This window comes from Syzygium oleosum, unplaced genomic scaffold (assembly GCF_021117445.2).
Source record: "Syzygium oleosum isolate NSW1041296 unplaced genomic scaffold, Sole_v2.1 Sole_v2.07, whole genome shotgun sequence".
Taxonomy (NCBI): domain Eukaryota; kingdom Viridiplantae; phylum Streptophyta; class Magnoliopsida; order Myrtales; family Myrtaceae; genus Syzygium; species Syzygium oleosum.
In genome coordinates, this window is record NW_026607491.1 from 5,729,281 (window position 1) to 5,751,839 (window position 22,559).

The 22,559-nt window shown below is 39.9% G+C and overlaps 2 protein-coding genes across 6 annotated transcripts; both read right to left on the reverse strand.

Annotated features, from left to right (window-relative positions):
• Positions 1-94: 94 nt before the first annotated feature.
• On the reverse strand, positions 95-3,942 carry LOC115676643 (anamorsin homolog). 4 transcript variants are annotated; one of them, XM_030599586.2, is made up of 8 exons: positions 3,800-3,942; positions 3,045-3,192; positions 2,051-2,217; positions 1,833-1,937; positions 1,404-1,566; positions 1,184-1,320; positions 653-727; positions 95-470 (listed from the first exon to the last, which is right to left on the reverse strand). In XM_030599586.2, the coding sequence occupies exons 1-8, from the start codon at positions 3,800-3,802 to the stop codon at positions 432-434; spliced, it is 837 nt and encodes a 278-aa protein (XP_030455446.1). In that variant the 5' UTR covers positions 3,803-3,942; the 3' UTR covers positions 95-431. The 4 variants fall into 4 exon arrangements, with proteins under 4 accessions (XP_030455446.1, XP_056169445.1, XP_056169444.1 ...); XM_056313470.1 differs by lacking the exon at positions 3,800-3,942 and adding an exon at positions 3,649-3,667; XM_056313469.1 differs by lacking the exon at positions 3,800-3,942 and adding an exon at positions 3,566-3,584.
• Positions 3,943-6,570: 2,628 nt separating this feature from the next.
• On the reverse strand, positions 6,571-11,381 carry LOC115666534 (delta(24)-sterol reductase). Of its 2 annotated transcripts, none has more exons than XM_030588246.2 (3): positions 11,278-11,381; positions 7,465-8,736; positions 6,571-7,208 (listed from the first exon to the last, which is right to left on the reverse strand). In XM_030588246.2, the coding sequence occupies exons 2-3, from the start codon at positions 8,710-8,712 to the stop codon at positions 6,753-6,755; spliced, it is 1,704 nt and encodes a 567-aa protein (XP_030444106.1). In that variant the 5' UTR covers positions 8,713-8,736; positions 11,278-11,381; the 3' UTR covers positions 6,571-6,752. The 2 variants fall into 2 exon arrangements, with proteins under 2 accessions (XP_030444106.1, XP_056169150.1); XM_056313175.1 differs by having other exon boundaries at positions 7,465-8,756; positions 11,278-11,324.
• Positions 11,382-22,559: the final 11,178 nt, after the last annotated feature.

The window sequence follows — 22,559 nt, forward strand, 5'->3', positions numbered from 1 at the left end:
TAGACATTTTCTTGCCAGCCAAGTTGGGTGTCAATCCGCTGTTGAAATGGCCTCAAGAAGAGGTGGGAGTAATTAGTAGAAGCAGTCGTACAAATAACAAAATAAGCCCCCATCCACCAACAAATTGATATGATTGAAGTCGACACACTCTTCCATCAGCCTCTTTTCAAATATTTTAAATAAAAAATCAAGAACAACATCACGACAACATATGAAAGCAATACAATCAGACGGTAGATGTCCCTTTGAGCGAGAGAACTTGTCAAATCAAATTTTGGCTTATCCTGTCAAGAATGCACACTTCCTTTCTAACTTGACAAGGATGCCAGAACTTTCCAATAGGCCGCAATGACGGAAGACAAAGCACAACTGATTCACCACCATCAAGCTTGTCAGTAAGCCGAACTCTATGTAAGTAATTGCAAAGTGATTCATATATCTGCTGCCAGAAAGTTTGATGATAATGAGACCTGCAATACGTAATGAACATCCATTGAGAGTCGGCTTTCAGATAAGCTAGTTGTCCAATCCAGTATGGATGAGCGCGGACATAAAAAAAGCACATAAGCATGCACGTTATGTGTGTTCATGCTTCTGTGTTTGTGTTTGTGCTTGCGAGAGAGAGAGAGAGAGAGAGAGAGAGAGAGATTACCTTTTCACCAAGTTTGAATGGTGGAAGACCCTTGTAAGGGCATGTACCGCAGCGAAAGGCATCTCCCAGACCACACTGCATGGCATGATAAATCAGCAAAATTATAAGCCCAGGATGAAAAATCATGAGTTAAAAGATTTCCAACATAGTATACAGATCCGCAGAGATTTTCTATATACAAAAGCAGCCCCCCATGGCGGAAATGAACTGAGATTTATGCACTCCTAAGAATCTAATCAAGGAAATCGATGCTCCAAGAGAACAAGGCATAGTGCAACTGCTACAGCTTTGCTAAGACAAGAATCATAATGAAGCCAAAAGCATAGATCACCCTGTCAAATACTGTATCGTGGCGTAAAACTTTCGAGCACCTGCAATTTTATTGTTACACTTAATATTTACCAAATGAAGGAAAAAAACACCCTGTCAGATACTATATTTTTGCATAAATCCTTCAGCATCCACAATCTTACTGGTAATTACACCCCATTTTAACAACCAAATAATAAAACAGCAAATAAGAGAGCATACACTGCCACATGCCGATTGAGGATTGTTTAGCTGGTCCGAGGTGAGTCCCAGTTTTTCCACTTTCTCCTCTTCTTCAGCTCTCCCACATGTGCAATTCTTGCAAGCTTTCCTAGTGCTTCCAACTTCACAGTCCCCAACTACAAAAGTTGTTTCTATATTATGAAGAACTCCAAACACAAAAAGCTCACAGAACCGATTCATTACTACTCTGCTATTATACCAGGTGGAAGTTGCGGTTTCTTCAAGTCCTCTTCAGTTAAAAGGCTGTCCTCATCTATCAAATCATCATCATTGCCCATTATTTGAACTTTTGGAAAGCTTTTTGCGCCCTTCTTAATTGCAAAGGAGGAGCCAAGTTTCCAGGATGGCTTTGTCGCTTTGACCTGAGAAAATTCAAAAGACATACCATTAGATGCTTGCAATGCATAATTCGATAGCATAAAATTGGTATTAAATTGTGAGGGATTGACAGCAAACTATATGAATTAATTCGATAACAAAATAACCAACAAAAAATCATCCCAGATATGAGAAACCTGGGAGGAAAAAACTTGGCCCACCACTCTTTTCAACATTTTATTCAAGGAGCAGAATAATGAAGTGAAATCGAGATGGACAAAGATAGGTCATGCTAAAAACTGGCACTCACCATAAAATGTCGTACACCATCAGAGCTTGCCACTGATTTAATTTGAAGACTCTGTGCTTTTAAAAATCCAGCCAACAGCAACTCCCGTTCAAGAGCAGAGGATGCCTAAAATCGAAATTTCATATGATGTTCAGAACGGCATATTATTCACTCACATCAAATAGACGAGTAAAGAGAAAAGCAGATGGTGATGATGTTTCACCACGGGCATCATCTACCTTAGATGTATCCTCCGCTACGGATGATAAAGCCTTACAAATCACAATGGTTCCACCAGGCTTCAACACTCTTGAGATTTCTTCGAACAAGCTATTACCAGGAAATTCAGGTGACTTGCAGATAGCGACGGCGAAGTCCACAGAAGAAGACTCTACCGGCAGTTGACCTGTCACCAGCCAGAAAATAATCAGGGGAAGCACAATTTAAATCTCCAAATTAAAGCCATATTTGTCAAAATAAAAAGACAAAAACAAGAGACTACGAACTCCAACTAAGTGAAGTTGGAGCATTTCAAGCACATTACCAATAGCTCTTCTTTCATTTAAAATCAGGTTGTCAGTTAAAATCAAAGACGCAATCTGTACACTGTGAAAAAAAGGGGGCCTGCACCCTTGCTGAGAAACATGCACATGTGTGCTTGTGTACATACATTCACATGATGAACCAAAGATCAAAGATCAGTCAACTTGCCCAACAACTTTGTTCCTTCATAGAGCCGATTAATACATAACAAGCACAAATGGAAGTTCCTAAAATGAAGTTCTAATTTTCATTTCGATTTATCTGTAATATGGGAGACGTGGTGACAATAAACTATGAGCACAATATATGAGATACCCAAACAGAGTAATCAAACAGACGATTCTGACACAAACCTAGAGACTGACATGAGATCTAAGAAGGCTAAACACTTTTTTCAAGAAAGGCTTGCATTGAGAGGTCTCAAATCATTAAGTTTATGCGATTGAAGTTTTGCCTTGCCACCTGTCGAAGCCTCCCATCAAAAGAGCAATTGCTCACCATGTCAGTGACCGAGATTTCGTTCGTGGCAAAAAAACAAAGCCAGATATAGCAGATAGAAAAGGTCGCAATGATGTAACTAACAGAACACAAGGAAAGTAAGCAAGACAGCGAAAATAGAGAGTGATCCATCTAACAAATGCTAAACGGGCACATGCAATCCTGGAAAGCACAACGAACATTGTATGATACCTAACCGAGATGCCTGCGTGATGATTTGAGGATCACACTGCTCCAGGTTGTCACTTCCAACCTCCCTAATCAAATCAAAAACTGCTTTCATTTGCATAACCGCGTCATCAGTCAAAGCCAGCACGGCACACTGCGTTGCCATTGGATCCTACAAAGAAACCAGAAGGGAAAAATTCAGCATACAGCCCAAGGAACTCTTAGAGCACACAAAGACAGGGAGAACCCAAAGGACATACGTCTCCCCACGCTAATGAGAACCAGAACGACGCCAAAACTTTCCATGATTAGTTAAACCCAGAAAAACGCGATCAAAAAAACCAAGGGCAACCCAGAAACTTGTGACCACCGATTTACACACCCTGATAAAGAACGAACCTCAAACATCTCAAAGTTGGCAGATTTAAATCAAATCAACGCCGGAAAAAGCACTCCACTTCGTTTCCCACGTACTATTCTACAGCGGACAAGCGAAAACGAAGCGAGAATCATCACACACCCAAAACGAAAAATCAGTCCAACACCTCAAATATCTCAAGCTTCGCAGATTGAAACCAAATCTAACGCCGGAAAAGAAAAAGAGCATTCCGCTTCGTTTCCCACGTACTATTCTACAGCCGACAAAGCGGAAACGAGGCAAAGAGAGGAAAACCCAGTCAACGAAACGAAAGGCCGGAGGCGAGGACGGGCCCAATCGGCGATGCGCAAAGACGCGCGCTGTGGCGCCGATTGGGCAAGAGGGGATCGAGACGACTCACCATTTTTCGAAGCGCAGAAGCTCGTTGGGGTGGGGTGGGGGGTGGGGGATCGATGCCTCGACGGCTGCCTCACGCGATGCACCGACGAATCCTTCGAGAGCGACTTGGAAAGGGGAAGGACACGGGAGGTTGTCGGCCTTTATAATAACCACCGTCCGTCTGTTCCCCTCGCCGACTTGCCCGACCCGTTTTGACGGACCCGCCCGGCCGGCGTTCGGATTCGGAAAGGCCCCTTGCTTGCTTTGCTAAGGGTCTCTCCTTCTTGGTGGCGGTTCGTTTAATCGAATTTAATGACGACAAAACAAAAGGATAAAGCGTAAATTTCACTTTTGGTCAATCTCATTTATGTACATTTTGGCTCAAATTCCACGTGAGAAATTATAGTTCCGCGTGGCGAGCATTTGTACGAATTTAAAGAACCGTCTTATAAGCGAAAGCGTAAATCTTTCGCGTGTTTTTAACTATGTCAATCTCCTCTTAAAATGCGAGCTTCTTCATTTGACCGAAAATTTTTTCCCAAACCGACTATTTTTCGTGACCCAAGCGACAGCATTTTCTTAAAATATCTGGTTTAAGCTTTTGTTTGATTACATAATAATATGTATTTCTTAAGTCTTTGAAAATGTTCTTTATTTTAGAACAGTATTTGGATGGGAGGGGAATAGGATTAATCATATTAGAAATTACAGTTAGTGTATCCATCATTTTGAAAAAAGAATTTTTTTTTTTAATTCATTGAGCCATTGACGGATTTAACATGGGTCAATAGGGCACTGGACCCCTCTAAGCTTCCTATAGTAGATACAGTATCTTGTATTTTTATTTATTGAATTCACCTATATATATATATATACACACACACAAGTGCGAACTAGTAGAAGATTGGGCTTCATTCAATGTAGGAAGAAAAGAGGATTGTATTGAGATTACGTTTGTTTCATAAAAAATAAACTTTTAAGAAAAAAAATATCAACAGTTTCTAGCTGTATGATGCCCGGAAAATATGTCCGAAAAAGAAAGTATTTTCAGCCAACAGAAAACTCCCAGTTCAAAAGTCAGAAAAATGAATTCCTATTTAAAAAAACTGAGAGTCATTTTCCCCGATCGAGAAACATTTCCCTTTCGAATAAAACTTACCAAACACCGGTTGACCCGTCCTCTATAGGCCCTTATTGAACTGCTTTGTTTTGAGACCCCGTTTTTGGGTTCCTCTGTTTCAAGATTTCAATGAAAAGCCTTTGTTCTGACCAAAAAAAATCTCGTTCGTGCCTTTGATTGCACTACGTCACCCACACCCATCGCCGAGACAGAGCAGTACCAAACGTACACTTCAGAGATCATGCAGAGCAGAGCCCGTTCGCATCATATGTCAGCAACTACATCCAGCGAAAATGAGTGCATTTTCGCGAAACAGCGGATGAATTATACAAGGTTATTATCACGAAAAATCCTAAATTAGTATATTTATAATAATTTTATCCCGAATTAATTTTTTGACCACCAAAAATCTCAAATTGGTACACCTGTAACAAATTTATCCCGAACTATTTTTTTAACCACTAAAAACTTCAAACTGATACATTTGTGATAAATTTATCCTCCGTTAGTGTCCGTTAAATTGGATTAATATCACGAAAAATCACAAATTGGTAAATTTGCGATATATAGTGGGGTGAAACCCCAAACTGGTACACCCATCAACTATCACGTATCATTAAATTTAGCAATTTGACAATAAAATTTAACGAAAAATAACGGAAGGTAAATTTGTCACAGGTGTACCAGTTCGGGGTAAAATTGTCACAGGTATACTGGTTTGGAGTTTTTTATAATCAAAAAAATAATTTGAGATAAATTTATCATAAGTGTATTAACTTGAGATTTTTCGTGATATTAAACCAATTATATATGCACATGCTTACCATGGAACTTGTTTTCAGTCTATTTGCTTTTCTGAGATACAATCCTCATTCGTCAGTCTACTATTTTCCATTGAATTTAACCATCATAGTCACCATGTCTGAGCAGAGCAGGAGAGGATCTTGCCCAGGTAATTGTCAGATTCAGACAGGTAAAATCATTAGTATAGAAATTGCATTAACTTCATTGCAAATAGTCATGGCCACGGCCGGTTTCGGCCCGGAACCGGCCCGGTCAAATCCGGGCCGCGGTTCGGAACCAGAACCGGCCCGTGGCCTACGGGCCCGGTTCCGGTTCCAGCAATTTTGGAACCGGCCCGGTTCCAAAAAAAAATTAAAAATTTTAAATAAATACATTTATTTATAAAAAACAAAACAAAAAACAAAAAACCTGCAGCAGGGCCTGCACATCTGCAGGCCCTGCTGCAGCCCGTTGCCAGGGCAGCCTTGGCAACGGGCAAAAATAATAAATAAATAAATAAAAAGATAACCGGAACCGGCCGGAACCGGAACAGGAACCGGACCGGAACCGCCAGTTCGTGGCCATGTATGAACCGGAATCGGAACCGCCAGGGGGCAGTTCCGGTTCCGGTTCATACATGGCCATGACTAATTGCAAACCAAGGAAGCGAAGGCATGTCCTGAAGTTGGGGATGAACGTGCTTGCCTCCACCCAGTTTTTGCTACTAAAAGGCCACAAGACAGTTTCATTTGCTATGCATCTCATCAATCATCTCATATGAAAATAATAGATAACGAAGATTGCATGATGGGATGGGGAGATGGTGTCAGGTCATCAAAGCAAAACACAAAACCGGAAAAAAGAGCAAAGAAAAGGGGATTAGATAGCCATCCAGCAAAGGTCGACTCGTTAGATCATCCAAAAGAGAGTTCAACCTAAACAATCCTTCAGCAAATAAAGTCACAAAAGAAGAAACACCAATCCACTGTCGCGAACAAAGGTGGAAGGAAATCCTAAGATGACCGACACAGAAGTAAGATATCCCTGCCAATAAAAAAACACTCCATCCTTGTTAATCTGCTGGCTGATCGGCCTCAGCATAAGCGGTCTCGAGGTGCGCTTGCTCTGCTTCCTGCACCTCCTTCTCAGTCTTCCTTCCCTTCTTGGACTTGTAGTACACACTCATGAAGGTCCCCACGGCTTTGTACTTCTTCCTACAGTGCTCGTAGAGGCCAGCATCAAACATCTTCCAGAAGTTCTTTTCATTCAGCTCAGAGACTGCATACTGGGGCTGGAAGCCATGGTTATCGATCAACCAGTTCTCCATCTTGCGAACAGCTTCAGCGCCGTCAAATACCTCGCCTCTTAAGACGGGCCCAGGTGAATAATAGACCCCGACATCTGTGTACATTTGGGCATATTGTGTGTCTCCCTGTCTGCGATGTAGATCGAATCCAGGTTCAGGGTAGACCATGGTCTTCATGGGAAGCTTATAGAGCCTGTGTGGGCAAAGCCAAAGGGGGTATACCTGAAATTGAAAGAATAAACAACAAATTCATACGACAACGCAAACATGAAAGAGGCAACAACCACATTTTGAAATATCTTAATTGCCACATCCCAGACTTCAGACAGGGAAAGGTCTAGATCCAAAGATACAGTGCAAAGTAGCACACGGGAACTAGGCAACTGTCCATGCACTATGTTATTTTTTGTTTATATTTCATCAAAATAATAGAACAGATGTTTCAAAGAACAGCAAGCAGGAGCATCAGAAGATTTACCTCCATCTCCTTGTGTACCCATTCAAGAGCATCACCGACCTTGTACAGTGGAACCAGCATGTCCTGAATAACGTGCATCTCGTGATAATAGTTTCGAATAGCTTCACCTTGGGTAGCCTTGAGCAGAGAAACTTTTGGAGGCATTATCCAACCAAGGAGGAACCTAAACCACCACTGATCTGCAAATGGAAGGATCAACTTCCCCTCCCAGTATAAGCACCTGGTGTGCCTATGGTAATATTCTCTGGTAGGGATGTACTCTACAAACTCCCCTTTCTTTAATGCCGTCTGTGCATACTGATAAAACCAGGGTTTAAACCACCATCCTACACTGTTAATCACATTCCCCTTCTTCTTGGCCTCTTCTTTAGAAGCATATTTCCCAGTCATACATACAGCTTCTGTTGGCGAATATATCATTGTCTCTACAAAGTCAGGAACCTTTTCGGGATTGTCCTGATCTCCATCTCGTGGTGCGAAGGAATCCATGTATCCTTGTGCAATGTCTTTTAGATTACCCACGACAGGCTTGTATGTCAGCTTCATATATTCCTTGACGGGTATGAGCTTGATCTCCGCGGAGACAAGAAGACCCAGGGTGCCTTGAGACCAGGGGATGGTATAGAAAAGGTCAGAGAACTCATTATCCTTGGTTGCTCTAACCACTCGTCCATCTGCTAGAACTATCTCATATGCTACAACAGTATCAGAAAATAGACCATATATGTGGGAGCTTCCCTCGATTCCATAGCCATTGATGAGGCCACCAACAGTAAGATCATCAAGCTCAGCAACAACTGCTAGGGAGAGATTCATAGGCACCGTAACCCTACTGATCTGCCCCATATTGACTAGCGGCTCAACTCTGGCAACCATCCGCTCTTTGTCAATTTCAAGTATATTCCGGAAAGCCGATAAATCAACCTCAAAATGCCGGGCCCGCTTGTAGTCCACATTTCGCATTCCAACAGCAATCCAAGGTTTACGAGCGGTGCAAACCAGACCACCTGTTTTGGGATCCCTTTCTTTAAGACAATTAACAACTTTCTGAACATTTTCATCATGTTCCTTCTGACGCTGCTTGAATGACTTCCTCTCTGATTTGACATCCCCGAGATATGTGAGGAAATACAAGGTGAAAGAGATTGGGAGCACGACAAAGATGACGATAATCCATCGGAACTGAACAAAATAATCCACCCAGATCTTCTTCCTCTTTGGGCGCAGGGGAGAATTAAGATCAGACATTGTGGTTGTCAATGCACCTTAATCCTGCAATAAGGACCTTGTTACTAAACCAGAAGAAGATTACTAAAGTTTCAAGCTGAAATAAATGGAAAAAACCTCAAGTAACATTCATGATAACTTAGGACCAAGATATGACCAACTATATTTCTACTTGGAAATGTTTACAACTCAAAGCAGAATGACGTGAAGCAAACAAACTTCAAATTTAATGAATAATGCACATGCACAAATCATAGATAGAAAAATATCATGCAGCAAGCACTGGTGTCTTTCATCTATCTCTCAAGAACAAGGATGAAGGCAAACTTGAAGATTTTTTCCTCAAAGAGATTGCCAAGTTCCGAGTTTCGATAACAAATCACTGCCACTTCAGATATACCAGATGAAGTTGAACAGGGGCCTTAGGTAACTTGAGTCAATCAACTCCACTAACAATTAAACTCAACTTAGTCACGACCTGAAATCTTTTTGGTCAAGACCACATTCAAACATGAACGAGTTTCATTCACATCATCAAGCCCAATTTAAACACTTGACAAGCTCAACATTCCACATGAACTATAATCAAATTCAAGTTTGGATTTCATATCAGTACTGAAATAAAAGATAAAATTGAAAATGATTTATCTTTAGATACCGTGCAGGATATTGAAAAGTATAAAAGCTTAAACCTGTGCAACTTATTATACCCTCAGTCTTAAAAACCATTCATTTCCAGGATTAACAAATTCAAACTCCGGGATTCTCTCGCTTACGCTGATCATTATTCAGAAAGAACATAGTTTCATAGTCGGGATACCAAGATCAATGGATACAAAATAGAATAAAATACACGAAAGAGAAGTTTATCTTTCAATTGAGGAAAATAGGCATTTCACTGAACCAAACACCCCAAATAGTCACGAGACTGAAAGCTATCTACCGATATTATTAACCAACAAGCCACAACTTTGAAATTATTCTTTCTCAACTTTTTTCGGAGAAGTGTTATAAAATACTGTTCTCCATAGCAAATTTGATTCCAAAACGTTACCAGTAAACGCCATTCTTAGAAGTTTGACGATTCACTGCAATTCAAATTACCATTTTCATTTCAAGCTATGAAAATAGCAATATGTTTTTGCCCAGTAAAAGCTGCTTGGTGTGTCGACGTCTTACATATGCATAACCATATTAAAGCGAAAAAAACCAACTTAATATCTTGAGACTCCATGCCATCTAAATAAGCAAATGCTATGCTGTAATTCAAATAGTTCCCTCAGGGGAACAGAAAGGTCGTGCAGTTTATATTGCAGGTCGCTAAAACTACTCTTCCCAAGTCAATGCATCCTCAAATAAAAAAAAAAGAATGAATTTATAGCATTTTCTCTCATCCCCAGAGTCATCCACAGTGTTTTCTGGATTCCATTAGATCATAATATTTGTACATACTTATAAAAAAACCGAGAATCTGAAAATTCTTCTCTGCTTAAACAAAAAGTACTTGAAAACATATATTTGAGGAATTGATAATTAGTTAGATAGTCACATTTGCATGCGGGTAAATTGTCCAAACATTCTGCAAAGCTACAGAACTAATGTGCTGGACAAAAGTAAAGAAGATACACTCACATATTCCCAAGAGGGAGGGGGGGAGTGGATTCAATAAATTTTGATGTAGTAGTTTTCGAAATTACAAGCATGCTTCGCAAAACATTGGAACAAGCATTGACAGCATGCTCTCAAGTCCAGAAACAGTCAACTCAGCTGGAGGAGGTGCCTTAATACAAAAGTGTGAACTCCCACGCAGTCCTTTTTTATATTGTCTTACAGTAAAAACAAAACAGGATTCATGACCCATCAATATAATACCCACAAACTCAGATCTAGATCAGTAACGTGCGACAGGACAGGCCTTGAAGGACGGAACTTACAGAACAGCTTCCACGATGTACACACGGTAGAAACAAAAGCTCGTCCAATCTAAACTCTAAACCCTCAAAATGTCCAATCCGCAGTAGGATCTTCCATTTCACCGACCATAACGATTTCATTGAACGCGGTACAAAGTGTCGCATCTATCGACGCATTTTCAGTCAACCCAGTGACTCCCGCGCAGCAGAAACGAAAAAAAAAAAATTCAAACCAGACAGACCCACACGCGCACGCGCGCGACCATTAACCACTCAAACAGATCTACCGCCGCAAACGAAGGAGCATTCTCGAGGAGCAACAGAAGTACTAAGACCAGGCGAATCCAGTACACTCCACAGCAGCGCAAGATGGACCAAAAACGACATGCGCGCGCATCCATCGGACCTCCGGACGTTCTCTCCTCGCGTACCTTCCCGCGACCTCAAGGACGACACGAACAAAGCAAAAACAAAAGCTTGCGCAAGCGCAAGCGCGCACACGCGCGCACAAAAGGCAGGGGAACCGGCGAAACGGCGCGAGAGGCGCGAGAGCCGCTCGAGAAACGGAACCGACGGGAAATGGAGCCGGTCGCGAGCGAGAATGCAGCGCCGGCGACGGCGATGGCGACGGCGACCTTCAAAACCCTAGCGGAGCGAAGATTTTAGAGAGTACCTGAGCCGGAGAGCGAAGCCCGGCGGCAATGATTGGGGAGGAGAGAGATAGGGAGAGGCGGAAATGGCGACTGCTCGCTGCAACGGCCAAGCAAAAATGTTATATAGAGGAGGAGATATTTCTTACCAAAATAAATTAATTAATTAACTAACTAATTAATTAAATCATATATTCTCATTATTCCAAGGACGGAATTTCTAATTAACGGGAATTGGATGTGAATTTTCTATAATTCCGACCGAAAAAAAATGGGAATGTGAATTTCGTCGACAAATTTCAGACATCCAAAATAAAGAAAATTTGTCGTCTCCACGAGCCCCCAACATCTCCAAATGGTCGATATTTTTCTTATTTAGATATAATCGATGAGTGCCTAGCATGGTGTCCGGGAAATGAAGGTCGCACCAAATGACTACGAGGTCCCCGGGCCCGGACACGTGCTGGTCCGGGCGGGGCATGCGATGGAAACACAGGGTGGTCGTGGTGGGCGGGGGCGACCACCGGTCATGTCCGGCGAAGATTATTGATTGGTGGGGGTTTCGGGAACTTTTGGATTTTACCATTATTGGAAAAAAAATCAGATTTTTGCCTTTTTTTAGCTTTATGGTCCTTTTTTGGTGGGATGCTTTACTGATCATGGATCTGTTCTGCTTTTTCAAATATCAGTGTATCCAAGGAAATTAAAAACGAGGTCAGATAATGTCAAAAACAAATTAAGAGGAAAAATAATTGGGTACGGACCGGGTGTTGCGAGTATTTGGGTCTCAATATTTATTTCGTGATTAATTGAATGGAATGGAAAACAAACATTGTCATTTCTTTTTGAACATCATTTTTCTTAATGCGAATAATCTTGTTAACGCATCTTGACAAAGAAAGTTTGTCATTTCTCAAAATGTTATCTGTTTGGTATCGCGTGTGATCAATATAAATTATTGCAAATCACTTGACTACCCCGCGTAATAAGATGATGCTATATGCAGAAATGTTCGCCATCAGAAATTAGCAAAAACTCGAAATGAATCCGGATAAATAATTTTTGTTTCCTTAAAGACACTGATATTTAAAGAAGAAGAAGAAGCAAACTCCCGCGTATTTTTTTCTATACTCAAAATCACTACCAACATGAATTTATTTACGTTACATGTGTCGATACAAAAGAAAAATCAATTCAATTTGAGCAATTCGAATTTCGCACCGCTCGATCAAATTTTGCGTGTCGAATCATTATGTCTTGTAATATCGTAGTAACAAAACAATACGATGACGTGAACAAGTTAAAAAAAAAATCGGGTAAGCCGATAAAATACGCTCGTCAAAAAAAGCTATATAAAGTTTATTTATTTATATATATATATTTTTTATTTTTTTTGGCAGAGAGGGAGATCCAATATCCATGAATAGCGACTTGCACGCGACACCTGGGTGATAATGACTTCCATATGGTTTATCGACAGTACAGCGAAATAAAAATTAAAAATTAATAAAAAAATATATATGGCCGAATAATGAATAAATAATTTTAAAAAATCCGATTAAAAAAATTAGAATGGACAGAGAAAAGGACAAAAGAAATGAAGAAATCGGAGAGGGATCCAGACATTCGCTGTCACTCGCGATGTCTTTAAGACGCACAGACACAGCATCCCATGTGACGTGACCTCCCACCCCCCGTATTTATTTATTATTTAATTTATTTTCTTTTCCAGTGTCATTATCGTAATTAATTGCGAAATGATGTACATTTTCGAGATTATTATTTTTTTATAATTTCGTCGGGGGGGGGGGGGGGGGGGGGAGGGGGAATATCTGGACGTGCAGAGAAAAAGCTGATTAACAGCTCTTAAAGCGACGCTAATCATGTTTATAAAAGGCGAATCTGGGTGGCAATTTTCGGATGGTGGCAATAGATTAAATGGAAAAATAGGACAAAGGTAGATTTTTCAATTTGATTTTGGGAAAAATTTCAAATCAGTACCCAAAATGAGATCATTTTCTAAAGGGAAAAAACCACTAAAAACCCCAAACTTTACCGTTCGTGACACATTTACCCCAAACTTTTTTTTGTGACACCAAAAACCCCAAACTTTGCTATTTGTGACACATTTACCCCAATATATAGTAGCCTAGGGTATTTTAGTCTTTTTCCCTTTTTCTATTTTTTTCTGTTTTTTTTTTCTTTTTTCCGGCGAGGCTGCCCTCGCCGGCGAGGTCTCCGGCGACCTCGCCGCGCAGAGCGAGGCGCCCTCGCCGGCGTTGGGCGAGGCGACCCTCGCCTCGCCGGCGTCGGGCGAAGGACCCTCGCCCGCCCGGGCGAGGGCGCCCTCGCCGGCGTTAGGCGAGGCGACCCTCGCCTCGCCGGCGTCGGGCGGCGGCCCTCGCCTCGCGGCGTCGGGCGAAGGACCCTCGCCTCGCCGGGAGTCGGGCGAGGACCCTCGCCCGCCCGGGCGAGGTGAAGGCGCCCTCGCTGGGCGGGCGAGGCGACCCTCGCTGCGGCGGCGAGGTCGCGGAGACCTCGCCGGCGAGGGCGGCCTTGGAAAAAGAAAAAAAACAAAAAAAAATAGAAAAAGGGAAAAGACTAAAATACCCTAGGCTACAATATATTGGGGTAAATGTGTCACAAATAGCAAAGTTTGGGATTTTGGTGTCACAAAAAAAGTTTGGGGTAAATGTGTCACAGATGGTAAAGTTTGGGGTTTTTGGTGGTTTTTTCCCTTTTCTAAAAAAGGAGTTCAAAGTGGACATAATGTAAAATAAGGATCTGAAGTGCCCAATCAGTCTCAAATAGGGGTCCGAAGTGCCCAATTAATCTCAAATAAGGGCCTGGGTTCGCCGACTGGTCAAATGCTCACCGACGGGCAAGCACATCACTGTTCCGGCGATCGGAACAAGGGCAATTTCGTCTTTTACTTTAAAAAAAATTTTTTGTTTCTTTTTTCCTTTTTCTATTTTTTTTCTTTTCTCTTTTACTTTAATTTTTTTTTGTTTCTTTTTTCCTTTTTCTATTTTTTTCTTTTCCTTTTCTTTTCTTCTTCTTTTTTTTTTCCTCTTTTCCCTCCGCCGCTCATAGCCGGGGCCGGCGGAGGTTGCCGGCCTCAGGCGAGGGCCGCCCTCGCCGGTGCCGGGCGAGGGTCGCCCTCGCCGGTGTCGGGGTTGCTCTCGTCGGATCTGGCGAGGGTCGCCCTCGCCTGCCCTGCCTAGCCCAGCCCAGTCGAGGGTGACCCTCGCCCGACCTTGGGTTGCCCTGGCCGGCATCGAGCGAGGGCGGCCCTCGCCCGACGCCGGCCAGGGCAACCCAAGGTCGGGCCTTCGTTCAAGGCCGGCAACCTCTGCCGGCCTCGACGGAGGGAAAAGAGGGAAAAGAGGAAGAAGAAGAAAAGGAAAAGGAAAAGGAAAAGAAAAAAATAAAAAAAGGAAAAAAGAAACAAAAAAAATTTAAAAAATAAAAGATGAAATTGCCCTTATTCCGATCGTCAGAACAGTGACGTGCTTGCCGGACGGTAAGCATTTGACCAGCCGGCAAACCCAGGCCCTTACTTGAGACTAATTGGGCACTTCGGACCCTTATTTGGTACTATGTCTATTTTGAACTTCTTTTTGAGAAAATGACCCAACTTTGGGTACTAATTTGAAATTTCTCTTGATTTTGGGATCTGTTGAACAAGTTTTTTTTTTTTCGAATTTTGTTGAAAAAGTTGAGTTGCAAGAAAAGGGTACAAATAAACAATTAAAGAAACGGTCAATTTTTTTAAAAATTATTGAATTCGAACGCTTCTCGATTAACCTTTGAGACATTATTCGAACGGAATGAAATTAATTCGGACATAGCAAATTTGCCTTGTACGAATCATGGCATTTGCCGCTCGTAGCAATTTCGAAGGCCGCTCCCGCTTCTATGTGGGTTTTGAGCTTTATTTGATATGTGCGAATGATGTGGTTTGGGTGCATTCGCTGAAATTAGTCGAGTCGATTGAAACTCTTCGTGCTATAAAAGAACTAAAAAAAAAATTTAGATCTCAATTTCCACATGCCAGAAGTCAAAATAATCATGGCATGATGACATAATGAACCCACGATGTCTATAATTGTGTTACTTTTTCGTTTTTTTTTTTTTATAATGCTCGTGTGATGTCTTACATTACTTTTTGTATATCAAAAGTTCCCCTTTTCAATCCGCATCGAGACTAGGAATTCACAGGGTATTACTGTTGGATCGTTATGGGATTAGGAAAAGATTGTGAACATTTTTTTAATTAGAGACAACGACAATATACTATTGATTGGTCCCTCCCTCGTAGTGGGTTGCTTGTCCTTAGGCACACCAAGCATTAATGTACAACTGGTTACACATTTATGTAGAATTTATCTAATTTATCTAATTTATCATGTGTGGCCCATCTGGCAACTGTGCCATCCAAACTTTAATTTATCTTTATTTTTTGGGTCAAATCCAAACTTAATTTGAAACGAGTGAACAGTGGATCTGGGAGGGGAAGCACGTGCACATATAAAATATAATTGATTTAAGATCTGGCTATGTTATTCTTATTTTGGATATTGTGTTGTAACGAGATTATCCAGGGGAGGACCTATCGTAGATAAAGTGGCGTTATCACGAGAGATAATGACACAAATGGTTTTTGAATTTTAATTTAATATGCAATATGGTTCATAAAAGTATCAGCACCGAACCGAAGAACCGAAACGATATAAGAACCGAACCGAAAATTTGGTGCATTTCGGTTCGGTTTGACTTTCAGTTCGGATTATCAAAATTAACCAATTTTTTTTTTCGGTTCGGTTCGAATCGAACCTAAAATGAGCCACCTTCGAGTTTTGCTTGGATGAGTCGCTTCGCTTTCAGTTCAACTTGTTTAGATTTCTGCTCCGGCGTCAACTCGTGGCAAATTGGATGGAATCGCATCGGTTTCGTCGAATTTCTCATGAACTTGAAGTTGTTCTAACTACACGAGTCTATGAAATCTGTCGGAATCAGATTCGGCTGTTAGTTTCGAGTTCGGTGATTGGAGTTCGTTCGTTCATTCCCCGGCTAATCTCGTGCGTGTAAATGTGCGTTTGCAAATAGGTTGCGGTTCTATGCCAAGAAGAGACCGTCGGATTTCTGGTTGAGCACGCTCTTGCGGGCCAACGTCCCGGGCTCGTGCGTTGCACATCACTGCCTGCGGAAGAATGAGAAGAAGATATTCTGCATCGACACAGTTGGGTTCGGCAAGCATTGCATGACGGCGGACGGCCTCCACTGCCGCCTGCAGATCAAAGCATTCACACCTGCACAAATTTTTTTTTTTGCTAATTAAGGCAACGCCCGGAAGGCGTTTGAGGAAATGCCCGAGAGAGATACCACGTTCGACTATCTGGGTCGGCAATTGAGTTGAGCGACATAGAAAGTGTAGATTTATGCTCAACTAGTTTTGGGCAGAATTCTTGTAGAATCGGAGATAGGGAAGAAGAAAGATCGAATCGGAGTGTACCTGATAAGGAGTTTGGAGGAGTTTTGGGGAAGAAGTCTCAGTGAAGAAGACGAAACAGAGAAGAAAAAGAAAAACCAAAAAAAAAAAAAATCGAAAATCGATAACCGAGCCGAACCAAACCAAACCAAACCGGTTTTTCGGTTCGATTCATATTTAATTCGAGCAAGGTTCAGTTCGATTCAAGGGTGCATCCCTAAACGGTTTGGTTTGGTGCAGTTCGGTAACCGAACCGAACCGTTTACACCCCTAGTGGTTCATGAACTTTTTAATTTGTTCAATGTGGTCTAACAACTTTTCATTTGTTCAATATGGTCAATGGACCTTTGGTACAATATTCAATTTAGTTCTTAAACTATATGGAAGGACGATATTGAACAATTTCATGTAGTTCGGGGACTAAATTGATTATGTACCAAAAGTCCAGGGACCACTTTGAACAAATGAAAAGTTCATGGACGACATCGCACATTGGGGTGATTTTTAAGAACCACATTGAACAAAGTAAAAGTTTGAAAAATATATTACATATTGGGCCAAAGTTCACGAGCCATTTATGACATTATCCCTTGTTATAATGAGCAAAAAGTTTAGAAGCCTTGCGAGATTTTGGCTTAATTATCGGAAAAAAAGAGGGAGAATATGAAATATTTTTTTGATTTCCATTTGCCCGCAATATTCTTTTTATTTATCAAAAAGAATAAAATTTTTATTTCATCGTCCCATCTGAAAATGATTTACTCAAGAAATGACGCCAATAAAAGACACGATCCATTTGGAAATTTCCTAATAAAAAAAATCGACAGTATTTATGGTCCCCAATTGATGTGGGATAATTACCCAATCAGTTCTAAAATTATTGTACGAATATCAATCTGTTCTTGAACTTTCCGATTTTGTTAATACGGTCCTAAATATTTACATTATATTTCAATGTAATCCTTCCGGTCAATTGTTTTCTGGAAATTGCTAATAGGGTAATAAACAAGTTATCAATGCCAGCAGGTCACATGGAATGGCCGACAGTGATTAAATGCCACAACAGCAATTTTCGATGGTAATTTGCTGGAAGGACTATATAGGAATATCGTAGAAGGTTCATAACTATATTAGCAAAATTGGAAAGTCCAATATTGAATCGACACCTGTACAATAAGTTTAGAAATAATTTTTCCCCGATTGATGTAGGTCCTACAATTCCATTCGCTACCCTTTTCATTCGAACGACTTGATCATGTTAAGAGAATGTTCGAAACCTTTCCACGCATGGCAAACAAGAAATTACTCGCTGTGACTTATGATCATCCCTAAAATTAAGGTCCTCGTTCTTTTGAATCAACAACACATGAGAAAGATGAAAATATTTCCCACAATGATAAAAGTAAGGATTAATACTACGAAAAATCCTAAACTGGTATATCCGTGACAATTTTACTCTATACTAATTTTTTGACCACCAATAACCCCAAACTAGTACGCCCGCGACAAATTTACCCTCCATTAAATTGGATTAATAGCACAAAAAATTACAAACTAGTATACGTGTGACTAATGGAGGTAAAACCCCAAACTAGTACACCCGTCAGCTGCCATATATCATTTAACTTAGTAATTGAACGGTAAAATTTAACGGAAACTAATAGGAAGGTAAATTTGTCACGAGTGTATCAATTTGGGGCTTTTTGTGATCAAAAAATTAGTTTGGGGTAAATGTATCACAGGTATAGTAGTTTGAGGTTTTTCGTAAAATTAACCCGAAAAGTAATGATGTTTCGAAAAAAACTAAACTTTTTCCACATTAATTTTAGAAACATATCAAATTGCAAGAATTTCCCATTTTGGGATTGGCCCTAAACAATTTAGGTTCGTGTTATTTTCTCCTAAAACTGGGACAATCATCTACATCCCTCTGGGACTCCAACCATTTGTCCCTGTCAAAAAGTACAGAGACGTGAGAAAGGTGAAGGCGATGTGCACGGTTAGTGGGGCCAAAAAAGTCACGTCTTTACACCGAAGACGCTGTCTCTTTGTCTGCTTTGGGTGAGTTTATTGTTAGTCATAACACAATTATTAAGAGTGGGTTTTACAATTGGGAATTCTTCTTGCTTATAATGACACAACCGGTACCCAATTTTGACCCAATATATAATATATTTTATGAATTTTTAATTTATTCAATATAGCTCATGGACTTTTGGTTTATGTTCAATATAGTTTCTGAACTATATGAAGAAATTCAATATTATCATTCAATTAATAAAAGTTCAGAGACAAAATTGAACGTTTTTATATAGTTTAAGGATTAAATTGACCATGTACTAGAAATTCATGGATCATATTGAACAAATTGAAAGTTCATAAATCACATTACATATTGAGCTAAAGTTCACGAATCACCCTTCTTTCTTTTATCTTCTAAATTCTACATGCGTAGCAATTTACATTTTGTTAATGAGATTTGAATTGGTGTCTCGCAATTCAAATTGCTGAATACAAATCCCCCGGAGCCCCAATCAGTTCGCCAATCCCGAAGAGTGTTACGCTGCATTTGGCATAGTTTTACCAAAGGGCTTTAAGCCCGTGAAAGCCTTTGGCAAAGAGTCGAGATGTTTGACAACAAAATTGCGCCAAACATGGGATGAGATTTTTTACAATCCGGAAGATATTTGGAGTATTTCTAATTCCACCTTATTTTATCATATCCCAGTCTAAATTTGGACGACCGAACGCAGCCATTAAGCACTGAATTGTTAATGTTTAGCACTCAACGTGAAAAATGTTGTTCATATTTACACCCGAAAAAAGAGAGTTGAAAACAGCAGCGAGAACTAATAGTAAAGAAAGTGCCATGCATGTCCTCTCCCTTCCCCGGGACCGACTCCTCGCTTTAAAAATATGACGGGGTCAGGAAAATGAATTCCCTTACTAAAAAGGGAGAAAACATTTTCTTGGAAAATGAATTTTGAAAAGTATTTTATTACGAAGTTTATCCCGAAATAAAAATTTCTCCAATTTCCAATAGCTCGTGATTTTGGTTTTATTTATCAAAAAGAAAGAAAAAAAAACTATATAATCAAGAAAATCAAGTAGGGGTTGGATCCAAGTTAGCGAGGCTCGAAGCTTAGCAGTAATTTCACTGCCCTTTTCATGTGGACGGTGCCTTGCTCGCATCAAGCTGTTACCACTGTAGTCGGACACGCCTCACTCGTTCGCCATGTTCTTCCTCCCGATTTTTTGCCGAATATATATATATATATATATATCCCTAAATAAGAAATCTCGCGATGTGATTGATGGTGGTCCTTGAAATTAAGGTTCTCGTCCTTTCAAATCGAAAGACGTGAGAAAGGTGCGATGGCGACAGTGACGATGCTTAGACAAATGATCTATGAATTTTAGTTTAATGTGTAATGTCGTCCCTAAACTTTTAATCTATTCAATATGATTATTAAACTTTGATCCAATGTTCCATGCGATTTTTAGATTTATCAATAGTTCATGGACTATATTACGTAAATTAAAAATTCAAAAATTATCTATGCATTTGACCAAAGTTCAGAGTTTATTGTGCTATTATCCTCGATATTAAAGATTCGTGAGAAAAGGTGCAACCTTGTGCACGTTGAGCGGGACCCAAAAACTCACTTCTTTCCACCATAGTGGCCGTCTCTGTGTCTCCTTGAGTTTAATCAATAATTAAAAAAAATTGTTAAAAACTGTGTCCTAACATGCTTATTAAGGGTAGTTTTATTATTTGGGAATTCCTCTCCTTCTTTTTGTCCGATATGTTTGTAAAGTCTAGGCATTTGATCCGTGCAAACCTGATCTATGCAGGTGGTCCGATGATGACCGATTGACGCGCGATTGATGGGATATGAACGTGTCACTTATTGTTCAAATTGCGGAGCTAGAAATCTCAGGGAGCCTCAATCGACCACGCCAATTGCGGATGGTTTTAGTTTGTTAAGAATGACTTGGCTCATCTTCTCTTAGAAATATATTGGGCAACCTCGTTCCGTGGATGATGTGATAGACAAAAACAATTAAAATTTGAGAATTCACGTTAGAAAATTTGCATTTTCGTAATGAGATCTAAAGCGGGTCTCACTGTTTCTTATTATGTGATTGGATTACTAGTCTAGCCTATGCTTGCACAAAGGCATGTTGCTAAAAACTTTATGATCAAGAAAAATGCACTCCACAAAATTTTTCCCTTTATCGATTAGGGAACTAATTTTCCTAACTTTAAGCATGAATATTTTCTTTACATGATTTTTCGTAGTATTAACTCTAAAATTAATTCGCGAAAAACTTTTATTCAAACAGAAATGCATCCTCAAATCTCAAACAACGTGAAACACGCTGTTCCTATTTACACACGAGAGAGTAAAGAAAGTTGAAAACAGCAAATGAGAGAACGAAAAGAAAAAGAAAGTGTCGGGCGTGTCCTCTCCCTTTCCTCGGGCCCACTCCCCCGCTTTAAGAACATGATAATGTTAAAATTTTGAGTTAATATCACGAAAAACCCCAAATTAGTACATATGTGATAATTTTACCCTGAATTATTTTTTTGATTATAAAAAAGCCCAAACCGATACACCTGTAACAATTTTACCCTGAATTATTGTTTTGATCACCAAAAACCCCACATTGGTACACCTGTGATAATTTTATCCCGAACTAATTTTTTGATTACCAAAAATCCCAAACTGGTATACCTGTGATAATTTTACCCCGAACTAAACCCTAAATTGATACACCTGTGACAAATTTACCTTCCGTTAGTTTTCGTTAAATTTTACTGTCAAATTGCTAAATTTGATGACACGTGGTAGTTGATAGGTGTACCAGTTTGGGGTTCTACCTCTCTATTTGTCAGAAGTTTATTAATTTGTGATTTTTCGTGATATTATCCAATTTAATGGACACTAACGAAGGATAAATTTGTCATAAATGTACTAGTTTGAGGTTTTTAGTGGTCAAAAAATTAGTTTAGGGTAAAATTGTCACATGTGTACCAATTTTGGGTTTTTGATGATCAAAAAATTAGTTCGGGGTAAAATTGTCACAAGTGTACCGGTGTGGGGTTTTTGATGGTCAAAAAAATAGTCCGGGGTAAATTTATCTCAGGTGTACCAGTTTGGGGTTTTTGGTGGTCAAAAAAATAATTCAGGGTAAAATTATTACAAGTGTACCAGTTTAGGGTTTTTTGTGGTATTAACCCTAAAATTTTTCTTGAAAATAATAATGTTCACCTCTACTACCACTACGGTCACCAAAAGCAGGCTCGAGGAGGAATTTTTCAACCTTGAACTTTTTTGTCTAAAATCCCACTGAGTATTCGCGTCTTTTGTTTGTTTATATGTTAATATATCAAAATTGACAAAAACGTAATATAGTGAAGATTATTGTGAACTTTTCATGTCTAATTTTCTAAAAAAAATCCCCAACTTAAAAACCTAAATTTTGGTCCGATCCCGATCCCGTCTCGAACTTTTCATTCTAGTGTCAGATTTGCTTGCATTCAAAAATCGCCACCGGTTTTTTTCAAAATTATTAACATCGAGAGGCTGCTATTATTCCATATGAAGGTGAGGGTGTTGGTGAAGACACATGTATTGATAATGAACCTCTTATTGGCCATGGCGATTTTCGAATGGGAGTGAAAATTTGAGACTATAGTGAAAGTTGATGAAAAATAAACAAAAACTAAACCATTTTTTTAAAAAGTTATTTTAATGAAAAATAATTTTTGTCATCATGAAATTATCGTTGAAATAAATGCGCATTTAT